This window comes from Sander vitreus, chromosome 17, assembly GCF_031162955.1.
Source record: "Sander vitreus isolate 19-12246 chromosome 17, sanVit1, whole genome shotgun sequence".
Classification (NCBI taxonomy): domain Eukaryota; kingdom Metazoa; phylum Chordata; class Actinopteri; order Perciformes; family Percidae; genus Sander; species Sander vitreus.
Window position 1 is genome coordinate 29,091,333 of NC_135871.1, and position 16,075 is coordinate 29,107,407.

General features: G+C 38.9%; 2 protein-coding genes across 2 annotated transcripts; one reads left to right on the forward strand and one right to left on the reverse strand.

Moving 5' to 3' along the window:
- The first annotated feature begins 5,919 nt into the window (after positions 1-5,919).
- On the forward strand, positions 5,920-7,314 carry lhb (luteinizing hormone subunit beta). Its single transcript, XM_078273700.1, has 3 exons — positions 5,920-6,013; positions 6,654-6,772; positions 7,081-7,314. Exons 1-3 carry the CDS (start codon positions 5,920-5,922, stop codon positions 7,312-7,314), a joined length of 447 nt encoding a protein of 148 aa, XP_078129826.1.
- A 3,180-nt stretch (positions 7,315-10,494) lies between these two features.
- On the reverse strand, positions 10,495-15,534 carry LOC144532764 (G-protein coupled receptor 68-like). Its single transcript, XM_078273699.1, has 4 exons — positions 15,472-15,534; positions 13,448-13,636; positions 13,028-13,209; positions 10,495-12,932 (listed from the first exon to the last, which is right to left on the reverse strand). Exons 2-4 carry the CDS (start codon positions 13,619-13,621, stop codon positions 12,428-12,430), a joined length of 861 nt encoding a protein of 286 aa, XP_078129825.1. The 5' UTR covers positions 13,622-13,636; positions 15,472-15,534; the 3' UTR covers positions 10,495-12,427.
- Positions 15,535-16,075: the final 541 nt, after the last annotated feature.

Below are 16,075 nucleotides of genomic sequence, written 5' to 3' on the forward strand. Positions count from 1 at the left end.
AGTACCTGCCAAATGGGTCCGTCCGCTATTAATCGCCGACTCGAAATTTGAACACGGTTGATGTAGACAGTAGTTCCTCTATAAATTGTGAATTTTAAGTTTTGTCTAAAGTTGTCACCCTTTGAAAAAGAAATGAAAAAAGTGAAATAGTTAACGATTATGTTTGCTAGATGGCAACAACGTTTGTGTGAATTGTGTATTTTATTTTATTTTTATAATATATATATATATATATATATATATATATATATAAAAAAAAATCTAAATAAATATATATATATATAACAAATAAAAATAAAAATAAAATACAATACAATACATACAATATGTATATATATAACAAAAATAAAATAAATATATATATATATATATATATAACAAATATAAATAAAACAATAAAACAAAATAATAAACAATAAAACAAAATAAAATAAAATACACAATTATACACAAATATATATATATATATATATATATATATATATATATATATGATGAATTTATAAACACATGTCACAATCTGTGTGTGTTCATCATTGGATTGTTTCTTTTTTATGGGGTTACTGTTGCTTCCTATTTAGAGATGCAATTGCATGTGTTGAACCAAAAGAAAAGAAAAAAGTCTTACTATAATATAATTACATGAAGTATATGAAGTATGTTCTAATATGTATGTTTTTTTTTTCTCCAAATGCGGAATTACGCAAACTAACAAATGCTGCAATATAAGTGTGCCTATTTAATATTCATTGTAATTTTATATTTTATAACATGTAAAAACCCAGCATAAAAATACAGTAAAACAGTAACATTAGACAATTTATTTCATATTCTAAATACAAGCTACAGTTGGTCTGCTGTACATGTCTCTTTGCTTCTGCAACCCAAACGTCCACTCTGTGATCTACCGAGTCGTACACTGTGATCCAGACAATAGATGTGGAAAAGAAAAAAAGAAAAAGTTTGTCACAGGAAAACTGAATCATACTGTGTGATCTTAACCCACTTAAAAAAACAACAACCTTGATTCTCTATGACCAGATCAAAGTCATGAATGAACCATGTCAGGAGGAAGTCAGCGTGTCACAGTGACCTCCCCACATAAAACAGGATTATTTTACCGGCAGCAGCAGATTACTGACAGTCTTCATCCTGCTCTACGGTCAGGATGAAACTCTCGACCACACAGAAAGATTTCCACAACAGGCTCTTCTGACAAATACCATAGTGTGTAGGACAGAGATTCAAATATTTTTTGTATATCGTGTGTTCCATTGTCACTTGATGTTATAGACATATTGAATATACAAACTGCATTTAGGGCATAATGAAGGCTTTCTTGTGACTGTCGATAACAGACACATTGTGGCTCAATTTCTTATGTTAAACCATGGATGTATTCAAGTGCTCATGTTATGCTTTTTGTTATTTTCGCTTTCCTTAATTGTGATATGTATCTTTTTTGTGCATGTTATAGCTAACAGCTCTATTGTAGTCCAGCCTTTACTTCAGAGACAAACGTGTGTCACTTTGTAACACACGTTATAATGCTCGCCTAGCTGCTAGCATGGCACGCCCTCATACTCTGCTTCTGACTGGCTAGTAGTCCTTACCTAGGTACTGTCAGGGCACGCCCTCATACTCTGCTTCTGACTGGCTAGTAGTCCTTACCTAGGTACTGCCAGGGCACGCCCTCATACTCTGCTTCTGACTGGCTAGTAGTCCTTACCTAGGTACTGTCAGGGCACGCCCTCATACTCTGCTTCTGACTGGCTAGTAGTCCTTACCTAGGTACTGTCAGGGCACGCCCTCATACTCTGCTTCTGACTGGCTAGTAGTCCTTACCTAGGTACTGTCAGGGCACGCCCTCATACTCTGCTTCTGACTGGCTAGTAGTCCTTACCTAGGTACTGTCAGGGCACGCCCTCATACTCTGCTTCTGACTGGCTAGTAGTCCTTACCTAGGTACTGAGCATGTGCGACTCCCAACAAAGATGGAACAGAAGGGAGATGTCTCACTCTGTAGCTAAAACAGAGAGCTCAACACACAGGGTGAAAAGAGGAGCTGCAGCAATGTGTAGTACAATAAAAATATGGTGTTTTTGGAAAATTAAACCATGTAAACCTATTCTGATATAACCTCTAAATACAATTATGAACCTGAAAATGAGCATAATATGAGCACTTTAAGAGAACAAGCTAAACTCTATATACAAGTGTATATACCTAACCATTTTTCTCTCTTCAAGCTTTATTGACAGTATACAGGTAATCTTCTTCAGTTGAACCCAGGCTGCCTGAATGAAAACCAGGAATCCTAACCACTAGACCATACAGGAGAGTGACAGACACTATTAAGTGTGTAAACACCAAATGCTTTCTTAGTGTGGAAAGATTTGTGGTCGTGCTTTGCCCCTTTTCTGTGTAAATCTTAATAACGATAATGAACATGCAGGGTTCAGAATTAGCACCATCCCACCAGCCAAATGCTGGTAAAATATGCAAGTGGCTGGTAGATTTGCTTCACTCACCAGCCCAAAAAAAAACCAAAGGTGATCTATTCAGTAGTCTATATCCACAACGTTCCACTTCCGGGATTGCTCCGTTGCCGCCAGAAATTCTGCCGGATGTCCCTCATTTTCTGTGGGATGTCCATCATCTTCCGCTTTCCTTGTGTTGACGTTCTAACCTCCGGTGGATTTCTGAGGACTATGGTTAACTGCTCCTCAGATCTCTTCAGGGTAAATCCAGACAGCTAGCTAGACTATTTGTCCAATCTGAGTCTTCTGATGCACGACTAAAACAAGTTCCTTCCTCAGACTATTTTGCAGAGACACCGTTGCTCTGTCTGGTGCTTAGCACCGCCCAAGACAATTAATGCCAATAAACCAGAGCAAGTTTTTCTCCCATCCCGGGATGCTGTGCGGACCAGCCAGACCCTCCTTCGCAGCGCTGAGGAGGAAGGTCTGGCAATGCAAGAGTACACTATATTGAGTGGCTGGTAACATTTGAACATTCACTAGCCATCTAGCTGGTGGACGAAAAAGTTAATTTTGAACCCTGTTAGCATGATCAGTTGCCCGTTGGCCCATAGAGACACTATAATTCAATCAAAGAGGGACAAAGCGCTGTTCTGTTGGACCTGTTCTGGACACACAGAATGCAGGCCACACAGATAGAGAGGTCTGTGAAGGTGCGTCGTCTAGTGGACATGTTCGAGGACAGCAGCTTCAGAAGACTTGGTAGGGCAGGTAAACGTGGTAGCATTTACGCCTGGAGAACATTTCATACAATTACAGGCATTAAAGCATGCTTCACATAAGATGAAAAATAAACATATCAAGGGCCATAGGCGCCGATTTATGTTTTCCTCCGTGGGTGCTCACTGGCACACGCCCTTTAAAAAAAAAAAAGTAGTCAAAAAATGTTGGCATTTCAGAACCTTAGGAAATGGACAGCGGCACACAAACACACACGCCTATTAACTCGATAATAACGCCGTAAAGTAGGCTATCTTTCAACTCAGGACAGCGCCACTTCTCACAGATACAGATAGGATTGGCGAGCAGGTGGGGACTGACAGCAACATAACCAATCACACTATGACAGACGCTCCACTTAGCACCAACTGCAATCTTTAATTTTAAATGAATGTAGCCTAGTGGCAGTCTGGCACACGTGGGTGCTCAGTGTCAGGTGCCTATGTCAAGGACTGCAACCAGGGTTCAAAATCAGCCCCATCTACTAGCCAAATGCTGGTAAAGTGAATACTGATGAAAAACAAACTAACGATTATTTTCATTATCGATTTATCTGCAGATTAGTTGTTTAGTTTCTAAAATATCAGAAAACGATGAACAATGTGGATCAGGGTTCCCAAAGCCCAACATGACGTCCGCAAATGTCTCAACTCAAAGATATTCAGTGTCCTGTCACAGAGGAGAGAAGAAACTAGAACAGATTCACATTTAACAAGCTGGAATCAGAGAATGTTTTACTTTTTCTCATGAAAAAAAGGACTCAAACCAAACAGTTAATTTAATTAATAATAATTAATTTAATAGTTGACAACAAATTGATGAATCTTTGTGACACAAAACAGTCAAAGATCTCGATGCAAAAGGTAGAAACCATTACTCCGTTTGAAAAACGGAGACATTTCCCTTCATTTGTGCCCTTTGTTTACACGCAAATGGAGAATTCGCCTCTGAAAACGATTCTTTCTAAAAACGGAAGTTTTGGCAGTCGACGAAGTGAGGAAGAGAAGAGAGAGGAAGTGATTCGTCGCTGTTGTTGCTATTTTCGGGATTCTGATTGGCTAACGTAGGCTTGAGCTTCTCGTTACACTGCCACCTACAGGTTTGGCATGCTCTTGACGGCATTGACGGCATATATACACGGGTAAGTGTAAACAAACACTTTTTTGAAAACTGACAGCTGTGCACGATGTTATTTTCGAAAACGAAGAGGTTGAAATGTCTGCTTATGAAAATAGCCGGCCACGTGTAAACGTAGCATAGGTCTAACTCACAGCACAAACGTTATTTATCAGCATTATTATATACTAACTATCTTTCTTAACTGTCGCCTTTTATTGCTCTACGATTATTTTTTTTCATTAACCCTTGTTGCTTGTGATTCCAATTCTAAACTTTACAGTTCAGCCTCAGGTCATGAATCCTCATCCCTCCTTCAAAAACTACTGTCACAGCGGCCTTGAGAAAGACACTGACCCTACCACTGCTCCTTCTAATACTGTATAATCCCGGCAGCTTTCATAAGTGTAACAGGATGTAAAAGTGATACGGAGAGAGACTTATCCTGTTTAAATCAAGATTAAAACTGCCCTATGTTCCCCCCCTTTTAACAAAAACAGGTAACCAGGGTTGACATCCAATATGAGTGAGCGTCATCCTGGAAACCAGGCCCCTCCGTGCTGAATAAAAAGACTGAGCAGGAGACCCGGCCGTAGCACACTTCCTGCAGACACCAGAGAGGTATGTCAGCCTCCTTTACACCGACAACCACCTGTCGACTTATTCAATTTATCACGCTGTTTTTTTTTAAATGAATTTATGTGTTTTAATGTGGCAAATGTGTTTTAGAATCATTTGAATCCTTAAAAGAAATCATATGAACTGTATCATTAAACTGTACTTCTTCTTTTTTAAATCTTTGCTGGTTTTGTTTTGTTACTTTCTTCTGGTTCTTGGTGGGGTTTGATTGAGTTTTGCAGCTGTTATCTGTGAGCTTTTAATTTCATTTTGTATGTATAAAAAGTAGAAACATCCCGATTACCGGGAAGATGTTGAAAGAACATTGCAATAAAGTAATTTAAAGTTAAAAACTGTATTTAACCCTCGTGTTGTCTTCGTGTCGACCTGCAACTTTTTCAAGTCAAAATTTGAAATGAAAACTCTCTGGTCAACGTTTTGGTCGTCTTTTTCGACACTTTTGTGGCTTTCCCCGATGTTTTTGTCAATTTTTTCAACGTTTGTCGACTTTTTCTGAGCATTTTGAAGTTTTTGTGTTTTTTTCCCCAATTTTCTTGTCACTTTTTTTTTGACATTTTTGTCAATGTTTTTAAATTTCTTTCACTTTTTTGACATTTTGTCACTTTTTTCAAAGTTCTTTTATCAATAGTTTTTTCATCAAATGCTATAAAATTGACTAAAACACTGAAATTCAATGAAAGTAGTGAACTGATCATTTATTTAACTTGTTAAGAGCGTTGTATGGAACCATCCACGTTATTTTTTTGGACACTTTGTTTGAAAGAAACCCAAATTTCTGAAAATGGGTCAAATTTGACCCGAGGACAACAGGAGGATTAGGATTGTTTGTGTGTTTTTGACGCTTTCAAAGAGGCCGTGAGAACTGCAGTTATCGATGTAACTCACCCACTTTGTCTCCTGCAGGATGATGGCTATACAGGTCAGAAGAGTGACGTTCCCCTTGATGTTGACTTTGTTTCTGGGAGCCTCATCTTCAATTTGGCCCCTGGCTCCTGCAGGTAAATAAAACAATCCGACATATGTAGTTATAACGGCTAAATCATTTAGAATTGTATTGTACTTCAAATCTTTGAACTTTATCAACATCTTTTTGGTGACCACTAGTCTATATCCACGACGTTCCACTTCTGGGATTGCTCCGGTGCCGCCGGAAATTTCGCCGGATGTACCTCTTTTTAGCTGGATGTCCGTTACCTTCCTCTGTCTTTGTGTTGTAATTCTAACCTCTGGTGGATTTGTGAGGACTATGGTTAACTGCTCCTCAGATCTCTGCAGGGTAAATCCAGACAGCTGCTAGACTATCTGTCCAATCTGAGTTTTCTGTTGCACGACTAAAATTACTTTTGAACGTACACACGTTCCACCAAAACAAGTTCCTTCTAGAGGCTATTTTGCAGAGGCACCAATGCTCCGCCCGGCGCTTAGCGCCACCCAAGTCGATTGTGATTGGTTTAAAGAAATGCCAATAAACCAGAGCACATTTTTCTCCCATCCCGGAATGCTGTGTGGACTAGCCAAACCCTCCTCGTGCCATGGAGGAAGGTCTTGCAATGCGAGACTAGATGACCACTGACTGGACTTTTCTCCCCCTACATGAAAATCTCTCACTCCCATTCCCATCTCACCTTCCATTTCCAGCGGCCTTCCTGCTTCCGTCCTGCCAGCTCATCAACCAGACGGTGTCTCTGGAGAAGGAGGGCTGTCCAAAGTGTCACCTAGTGGAAACAACCATCTGCAGCGGCCACTGCTTCACCAAGGTAGTACGGATTTCATTTTGAAGGATGAACCCTTATAAACTACAGCACCTTTAAAGAGCAATTTAAACAATTCAAAATATAACCACAGCTAAAATAAAATAAGATATAAGAATAAGACAGATATGAGGTAGTATTAAGTGATACAATGAATAATAAACATGTGACTGAATAGGAATGTGGAATAAAAAGAATCAGATCAAGAATCAATTAAAAAAGCAAAAAATAAACATAAACCAAGAAAATAAAAAAGGAAATGAATATCAACATGTTGTCTTCCATGACTTCCCACTAAGTGTGCTCTCTTCCAGGACCCTGTCTTTAAGATACCGTTCAGCAACGTGTACCAGAATGTGTGCATGTACCAGGACTTCTACTTCAAGACCTTTAAGCTCCCTGACTGTTCTCCCGGCGTGGACCCGACCGTCACCTACCCCGTGGCTTTGAGCTGCCACTGCGGCCGCTGTGCTATGGCCACGTCTGACTGCACCTTTGGGAGCCTGCAGCCCAACTTCTGCATTCATGACATACCTTTCTACTACTAGTCTCGAGAAATAAAGCACATTAAAACACACTCTAGGAACCGTATGAACGTTTAGCATCAAGTGCTGTAAATAAAGATTGTGCCATTTACCAGAACAAAGGAAATATGTTTCTATGTGCAAAGAACAAATAACCACATTGAACACTTATTGATGTTCAATGTGGGTACTTTGGTTATCAACCAGACGTTTCCTGCTTCATCCAGAAAGTACCAGAGACTCGAGTCGGACCCAGAGGGGACTCGAGTCGGAGACTCGGACTCCAGTCGCACTGAAGTCACACAAACAGCTGACTTCAGACTTGACTCGGACTCGACCCAAAAGACTTCAGACTTGACTTGGACTCGAGCTTCGAGACTCGTCAACAACCTGTTTTCATGCAATTATTGCTTTTTAAAATCAAGTGTTGTATTCAAGTGTTGTGAAAATCAAGTATTCATGTATTTCTATTTTCTTTTATTGGCGCATATACGGGGAAACGTATGACGAGCTGTATGTCCCCTGCCCTTTGCCATAATGTGCAACGTAACGCATGCGCCTATGTGTGCGCACTCACATATCAAAAAATGCATTGCCGATGGCGACACCAAATCCTCCCGGAGTTGTGCCTTTTGTCATTAGTTTTGCTTTCAATAACTTGGTAAACAGCGGCAGTAAGCTAAAAGCTACATGCAAAGTGTGTGGCACCAAGATAAATGATACCGGATCAACAACGTCGGACTTCATCAGCATCTCAAAACGCACTTAAATGGGTCAGTCACTCACACACTAATGTGAAAAGAGACGTTACATTTAGCATATATCGTCACAGGTAACGAGCTAACCATCGCAAAGTGTTGTGCTAATGCTGGGAACAGGCAAATTGTATCTTATAGTTAGTGGTTGCTGAGGCTAAGACATCCATGGCGCACAGGAGGCGGGACGCACGGATCCATCTCCCCAGGAACAAACGCTGTGTCGGGGGGGCAAACTCATGTGATGCGTAATTGATCCCGTGGATGATTTGTAGGCACAAGGTGTACCCTGTCCACCAAACACTGGGCCGTCTTGACTGTCTTAATTCTGCACATATTTCTGTTACTGTAGTCCTATTTACTATTTCATTATTTCATCCATGCGTGGCGCAGCGGATCCGTGCGCACTGTCACCTGCCGTGGAGACGCTGGCCTCACTAACCTCTCCTCCTCTGAGTCGGGTCTCCCTCGCGCTAGACTCAGTTTCACTGAGCCTACTAACACTTAGAAAATAAATGGCATTACATCAGTGAGTTCATACTGCTTAATGTGCGTAATTTGGACTGACACTGAGATGCATGTTGTTCTGTAACTGGTGTGGCGCTGCCACTTTTCTCTTGACTTCCACTTTGACATTAGACAGAGTGAAAGAGACGTTACATTTAGCATATATCATCACAGGTAACAAGCTAACTATCGCTAAGTGTTGTACTAATGCTGGGAACAGGCAAATTATATCTTTATAGTTTTATCCATATGATGTGACAGACTTAGGTTAATATTTCACCAGGTCCGAGGTCTAGAGGGATGTGTTAAGTAGACCCCATGAAGTTATCCTACAACTGATTTTGATACTGTACTGTATGGATGGTAGGTACAGGACATTCATAAGATTTAACAATACAGTGTTAGGGACAGATCAGATGGCCAGAGACTTGAGACTTGACTTGGACGTGTGGCAAAAGACTTGAGACTTGACTTGAACTTGCCCCTCAAAGACTTGAGACTTGACTTGGACTCGAGCTCAAATACTTGAGACTTGACTTGAACTTGCCCCTCAAAGACTTGAGACTTGACTTGGACTTGAGCTCAAAGACTTGAGACTTGACTTGGACTTGCAACAAATGACTTGTGAACATCTCTGGCAAGTACGCAGCGTCACTCTTAAGAGTGTTACATAACGCAAGACATGAAAGATCTGAGTCATCTTTGGTTCTCTGTTTTAGAAGAGGTTTTCTGTAATAAATTGTATAATTGTAGATGTTAATGCACAGTTACATTTAAGATAGGTGTTTTGGTCTATTACGATAAAACTAAATTAAATCTATGTATATTTCACATTATTTCAACAACATTTCAGTGATGCTTTAATTATCCAGTGTTTGACTACAAAGAACAGTTCAAAGAACATAAAGCAAAACAAAGTCGTCATACCAAACATTTTTATGTAGCTCTTAAAAATGAAAGACCAGACCATAAGTTTCAAATTGATTTCATTTATATAGCACTTTTTGACGGGACGGGACGGTAGGGTTTAGTTAAAGAAGAAAGCGACGGTTGGGTTTAGGAAACGTGACACGCGGGACACGATCCCCGGTCTCCTGGGTGAAAGTCCTGTGTTGTTTGACCCATTCACCAACCCAACCAACCTCCCTATGCGGATTTTCGGACTTTCATACTACTCGCTACCGTAGTCGCCCTTAATGCTACGTCTTCTTCTCATTGACTTTACATTGGTGTTGTTTTCCGTGGTGGCCACACACATTCCTTGCCACCACCACGGAATGCGGTGTTAACGGTTTGTGATCATTTCAAAGAATTCACGTAATTTACGTTACAAAACAGGAAGTTGAGTAGCAGGCACCCAGATAAGCCCACACTCTATTTGACTTTGGTTTTTCTTGAGAACTCTGTCGACACATGCACACCAAATACCATCTCTATGACTAGGTACCTACAGTATTATTGCTGTTCTGCTGTTATTCAGCATTACAAGGATGATTCACAGATCTTATTATCAGTGTTCAAAGTTTGGAAACCGATAGTTAAGGAAACTTAAGAAAGCAAAAGTCCCCTGCCAAGTTATTATTTTTTACAGAGGAGCAATAGAAAGCATCCTGACTGGAAACATTATTTAATCTAATTTAAAAATGATTATTTAATCTTCATTTATTTTATCCTCCCTTATTGTTTTAAAACACTTTGAATTGCCTCTGTGTTTGAGATGTGCTGTCCAAACATGGCTGCCATGCCTTGCTTTAATGCAGTGAGTTAATCAAAGGCAGACATTCCCATTTTTGTTAAGAAACAGACTTTTCATTTAACTTCAAGAAAATGCCTAAATAACTGCTCCACATCACATCCTACAAGCTAGCATGCCCCCCACTAAAACACAAAAAATAAAACTCAAACTCAAAATAAATATAAACAAATAGTATATATTGTAGTTTATTATCTGTACACAAAATTATACAAGAGTAAATCAAACTAAATTAGTTCAATGCATTGATCATGAACAGGTTTCTATACTATTGTACAAAAACATATGCACAACAAGTGGGTTAGTGGTGGGGGGGGGGGCGAAACTGTTAAAGTCCTTCTTACATTACAAAATAATAAAAGTCACAGTTTTCTTCCAACCATATTTTAAATTATGAGTCAATGTAGATGACATATTGCAATAATAATATCAAAATCTTACAGTGGAATCAAAACTTGCTGGATGTTGTGTTCATATAGATGTCTAAACTCTGGGGCCAGACCATGTGTGTTTAAATACCTGCCATGCTGATTCCAAACAGACTGCTCTGTCAAGGCAGTTTGGTCTTCAGATAGCTTTTTACACAGTGGCCATCCACTGGAGTTCCACTATGTGCTGAACGGCTTCCCGTCTCCACCCTTTTCCTTTTGTCCTCTATTCATGCCATATATTTTGAACTCCTTTCTCAAATAAAGCTGTATCTACATGCTCCAAGTTTGATAAACTTTGCATCCATTTTTTTAGCCGTGTTACGGCTAAAAAAATGCATTCGTTGCATCTGATTGGCTAGAACTCGTTTCATTGGTAGGTGGAAGTACAATGATTGGTTAAACCCAGCACATCAAATACAAATCTCATGTGGACTTTTTAATTATTTATTTTTTTCTAAAATAGTCACACGCCGGAAATCTGGCACCAGGATGCAACGTGATACGCAGGTTACTTTTTTAGTAACAATTTATTTACTCTTGGTTTGGATACCAGGACAACATGACCAACATTGTCCTCTAGTGATGATCAGTCGTATTTCGGCAGGCAGTCTGTTTTCAGCACAACACCGGCACCAGGTCGGAGTACTTTAAGTCCTCTCTGGGGTTTTAGTAGGTGGTGGAATGTAACTAAGTACATTACTTAACATCTGTACACAATTACAAATGCGAAGTACTTGTACTTTACTTTTTTGTTTTTTCTTTTCGTGCAACTTTCTAAGTTGACAAAAATTTTCTAAAACAATTATTGACCTAATAAATTAGATCAAAAATTGGTACAAACAAAACAAATAAAGAGTTTATCCAATCTTTTGTCATATATTAAACTTCCCAACAGTTTATACAAGAACAGCTGAAACCATTAGTCCATTCATCAATTAGTCGATTTACTTCCAAGAACACAATGCAGGAGAACATGAGAGTCCACACAGGAGAGAAACCATTTGGTCGCAATGTTTGTAGAAGACTTAGCCACAAGAACAATATGAAGAGACATATGAGACTCATACATGGACAGACACCATAAACTGCATAAACCATATGAAGACATGTAAATGCAAGTGTGTTGCTCATCATTATTAAATAGAAAAAAATATACATTTTAAGTCTGGGCTCTGATTGATAAGAGTTCAAAACTGGAGTTAAACAAATTGAGATCAAATAAGTGATATTATTTGTACGGCACAAACAGTGATTGTTCATATTTGAGTTGTATTAAATTATGCAGGTAAACACCAACTGGTCTTTAAACACACATCAGTTTTCTCTTGACTGTATTAACTTGGTTCACTCTACCGTGTGTCTTGATGGCGATTAAAGTTGTTATCGCCAAAAAAACTGAACAAAATACTTTGCACATCTCTAACATGACACAGGTGTGTCGGAGAGGGTGATAGATCCAAAGTTGCAAAGAGAAGGGTGATTGGTGCAGACCCAACTCCTACAAAAGATGGCTTACATCAACAATTAGGTGTCTTATTGGAAACCATATCAGTGGAAGACAGAATCTGTTGTCTCTATCCTTTCTATTTACCTACATGTCTTCTTCTGTTTCTCCCCTTTCTCTCTCTCTCTCTCTCTCTCTCTCTCTTTCTCTGCCTACATGAAGCTGACTGTGGACATGCTGTCAGCATTCATACTGTTGAACTGCTGGCGTCATTGCTGTCCATTCTGCAACAACACACAAAGGCCAAAAGCTTGTCTATGGCCCCTTTCCTCATGAAAACATAAAGAACTAAGTCTGTAAGAGGACTTAACCTAAGAAACACATCAGACAGGATTTCAAGGGCCAAGTCATGCATGTCATAGTCTTTCAGAAGCATGAGGGTTGTGGGCAGGAACAGCAGCGTGTAAATAAGCAGCACCAGGACCAACATTGCCACAATTTGTCGCTTTTCATCAGCAGGAAGTGAGTTCGAAGCTGACAGGGCTTTGAGGGTCCCAACCAGAAAGAATATGAGCAGTGGGAGGGGAAGGATGAAAAATATGGGCAAAGTGATTGAAAAAGCTTGAACAGGCCAAAATGCATAACTGACGAAAAAGATAAGAGAAAAGATCCAGACCAGGAAGCAGACCATCACGGAGATCTTGATGGTTCGTCTGAAGCGGTACCACAGTGGGCAGGCGATGACCAAATACCTGTAACACAAGATGTAAGACACAGCTTCAGAATGATATAGTAATACAATGGTCAGACACAGAAGTAGCTACACACATTCTGGATAGACAGATACCTTTCCAGGGCGATGCACACCATGAAGCAAACACTGGCCATCAGACTAGAGTAGTAAATAGTAAACATAATCATATCCCGGTCCTCAGGTTTTGCCACAAAACCGATCATGCAGCAGAGCTGAACGAGGTCAGAAATGAGAAGGTTGATGACGTAGATCGGAACAACATTATCCTTTCCCACCTGCAGGAAAACATTGGTTAAAGTAAAGAAAGCAGGTGTAAACATGTTCTGAACATCTCCCAAATATGACTGCAGGGTCCAATCATCTTAATCTACATTTTAACTATGCAGTGCATTATTCCTGTAAATGTATAGGTCATTAAAATACTTCACCCCTGACATGTGGCCCCCAACCCAGATCAAGATCCTTTACAGACAAACACTTTACACAAATAGATCTCAGTCGTAATGTACGTACCAGAGAATAAAGAGCATAGATGGCCACGAGGGTCAAAGGAAGTCCAATACAGATGATTATGCATGTCACAACATTCATGATGAATACTATTTTTTCAACGTCAAAGTCGTTGAAGGTGCTGTTGTAGTCATAACTAATGTCCAGTGATGTGTGGTTAACGTAGAAATCTTCCATTCTTCAGAGTGAAACCTGTTTAGGAGATCAGGTTATAAAAAGAGACGTGAAACATTGTTCATTTCTCACAAATGCAGTATACACATAATACAGAATACTCACAAATCAAATAATTCAAAACAAAATGTATATTGCTTCCAGTATTAAACTTCCTTAATATATAATAAATATTTGGGTGTCATGATAGACAATACTCTCTCATGGACTTCTCATATAGAATTTATCTGCAAAAAAATACAACAGTGTGTTTATTTTCTTCATAGATTGAGATCCTTTGGAGCTAGTAGCCAAATCATTTCTTTGTTTTTCACATCAGTAATTCAGAGTATCATGCTCTACTGTAGTACTGCGTGGCTAAGTAGCCTATCAGTTAAAAATAAAACAAAGCTATTCAATCAGATTGCTCAAAGATTATAGGACTACCTGTAGCACACTCCTTTTAGGACGCTCACAATAATAGTATGCTCAGACTGGACAGGAATATTTCAAATGACTCCTCACATGTTTTGCACAGAGAATATCAGCTTCTGCCTTCAAACAGACGCTTTAGTGTTCATTCTTTTAATCGCATCAGACTTAAAAAACTCCTTCATACATCAATCTATCCTATTGTTAAAACAGCTACATTAAATCCAGTGGAATATTTATTCAGGGTTATAAGTCTCCAAGACCTCGTCTGTGTATATGTTCATGTCATTTTCTGTTGTTATACATGTTTTCTTTGTTTTTCCTACTTGGACGTTTATGTCATTTGTGGTAATGTTTCATGTATGTCTGTTGTTGTTATTAAGCTCATGTATGCTTGTATGTATGTGTATGTCCTCTTTTTTTTTTTTTTTTACTATGAGCGACCCGGGGATGCACAAAGAATTTCAGCCTTGGCTGACAATAAAGTTGTACCGTATCGTATCGTAATATTTGTTACCCTATCTGCTTATGATATTTAATCAAATACTACAGTTTCAGATAGCACAACAAGTTCTGGTGATGAGTAGAAATATTTAACGTGCTGATGTGAGGTCATTACTGCAGCCAGAGAACATTGTCCGTGCTTCAGTAATTTAATATGATTAATGTTAATGTCCATTTGTTTAGGACATTGTGCCTGTCTTCTGTGCTGATGCCCCACTACTTGTTGAATGTCCCTCTGCCCTCTGGTTTTGATGAGACTGATTCATCCACTTGATAAACCATCTGCATTATCTTTTGTGGAAAGATTAATTTTCTTATTTCACTAAACATCTCTAACTGAATCAGTAAATGACTGTAACCTGTCTTGGGTTACAGAACATAACCTCAATCATCGTATTTTCACGACACACAAAACTATTTTGCATATCTAAGCTCATTATTATTGTCATTATCATTATTTCCCAAATATCTCTTGGTGAATTAATGATGTTTCAGAACATACATACATACATACATACATAGATACAACATTAGTAAGAAATAGCCTTTGTAAGCACGTTTTTGATATATGGACTACATTCCTGAAATATCTACACAGTAGTTCTACTTCTTGTTGTTTAATTTCCCATTAATTGTGCATGCTCTATTTCATTTTCTTCTCTCATTTTTCCTTCAGCTAATGTACTTGATTTTGCATGTTTTCATATTTTTAGCTGGTTTCTGAAACTACATTTTCTGTCTTTGTTACACAATCACATATCCATTAGGTTTACAATTTAAGGTAAGACAGGGAAAAACCCAAATGAAATATAGTTGGTTTAAACACAGTACAGTCCACAGCTGTCTGTTTGTTACATGTTGCATATTCATTTTCATGACTATTTACAGTGTATTTACCTTTTTGAACAATCTATATAATAAGATGTCACAAAATTTACCTTTGACAGCTGCAAGACTCTGAATGAGTTCCCTACACCAATGTCTGATGATTTGTCCTCTGCATCCAAACAGTCTACAATAAATATGGTCAAGTTACATAATATGCAGAATGTTGATAATAATCTATTCCTCTTCGAAGGAAGAGAGATGAAATGAACATGAACATAAAGTAGTGCTGGAGGGAGGGGGGGGGGTTAGTTGATAAAACACCACAAGTAGTAATCAGCACATGCATGTTAAGTCTGTTTGTTTAAGATCTTGCTGTTTTGATGAGCTTATTGAAGGTTTAAATATCCTCTATCATATTGTAATATATTTATCAGGATCTCAGTTCCTGACTTTGACACACTGACGTCTGGAACAAAATGTGTCCTGACACATTCACCATGTCTTAACGAACACTAACCCGTGAAACCTATTCACTATTAATCTCCATCTTCTTCTGAGCTTAATATCACGTACATTTCCTGTTTAAAGATGTAGCCTTGACCACTTGAATTTTTTAGCAGAAACAAGAAGTGATAACAACGCTGATACCTCACCACATTTTAAGTTGATACATTGAACCGTTACGGTACAACATCTCTGGGGCCTTCAGTCAGT

Excerpts from the sequence above, each read along its gene's own strand:
- lhb (XM_078273700.1), top strand. The coding sequence starts at position 5,920 with ATGATGGCTATACAGGTCAGAAGAGTGACGTTCCCCTTGATGTTGACT. Across the intron at positions 6,014-6,653 it reads TTGGCCCCTGGCTCCTGCAG|CGGCCTTCCTGCTTCCGTCC; the intron begins GTAAATAAAACA and ends TTCCATTTCCAG. Across the intron at positions 6,773-7,080 it reads GCGGCCACTGCTTCACCAAG|GACCCTGTCTTTAAGATACC; the intron begins GTAGTACGGATT and ends GCTCTCTTCCAG.
- LOC144532764 (XM_078273699.1), bottom strand. The coding sequence starts at position 13,621 with ATGGAAGATTTCTACGTTAACCACACATCACTGGACATTAGTTATGAC. Across the intron at positions 13,210-13,447 it reads TCTATGCTCTTTATTCTCTG|GTGGGAAAGGATAATGTTGT; the intron begins GTACGTACATTA and ends GTTTTCCTGCAG. Across the intron at positions 12,933-13,027 it reads GTGTGCATCGCCCTGGAAAG|GTATTTGGTCATCGCCTGCC; the intron begins GTATCTGTCTAT and ends CTTGTGTTACAG.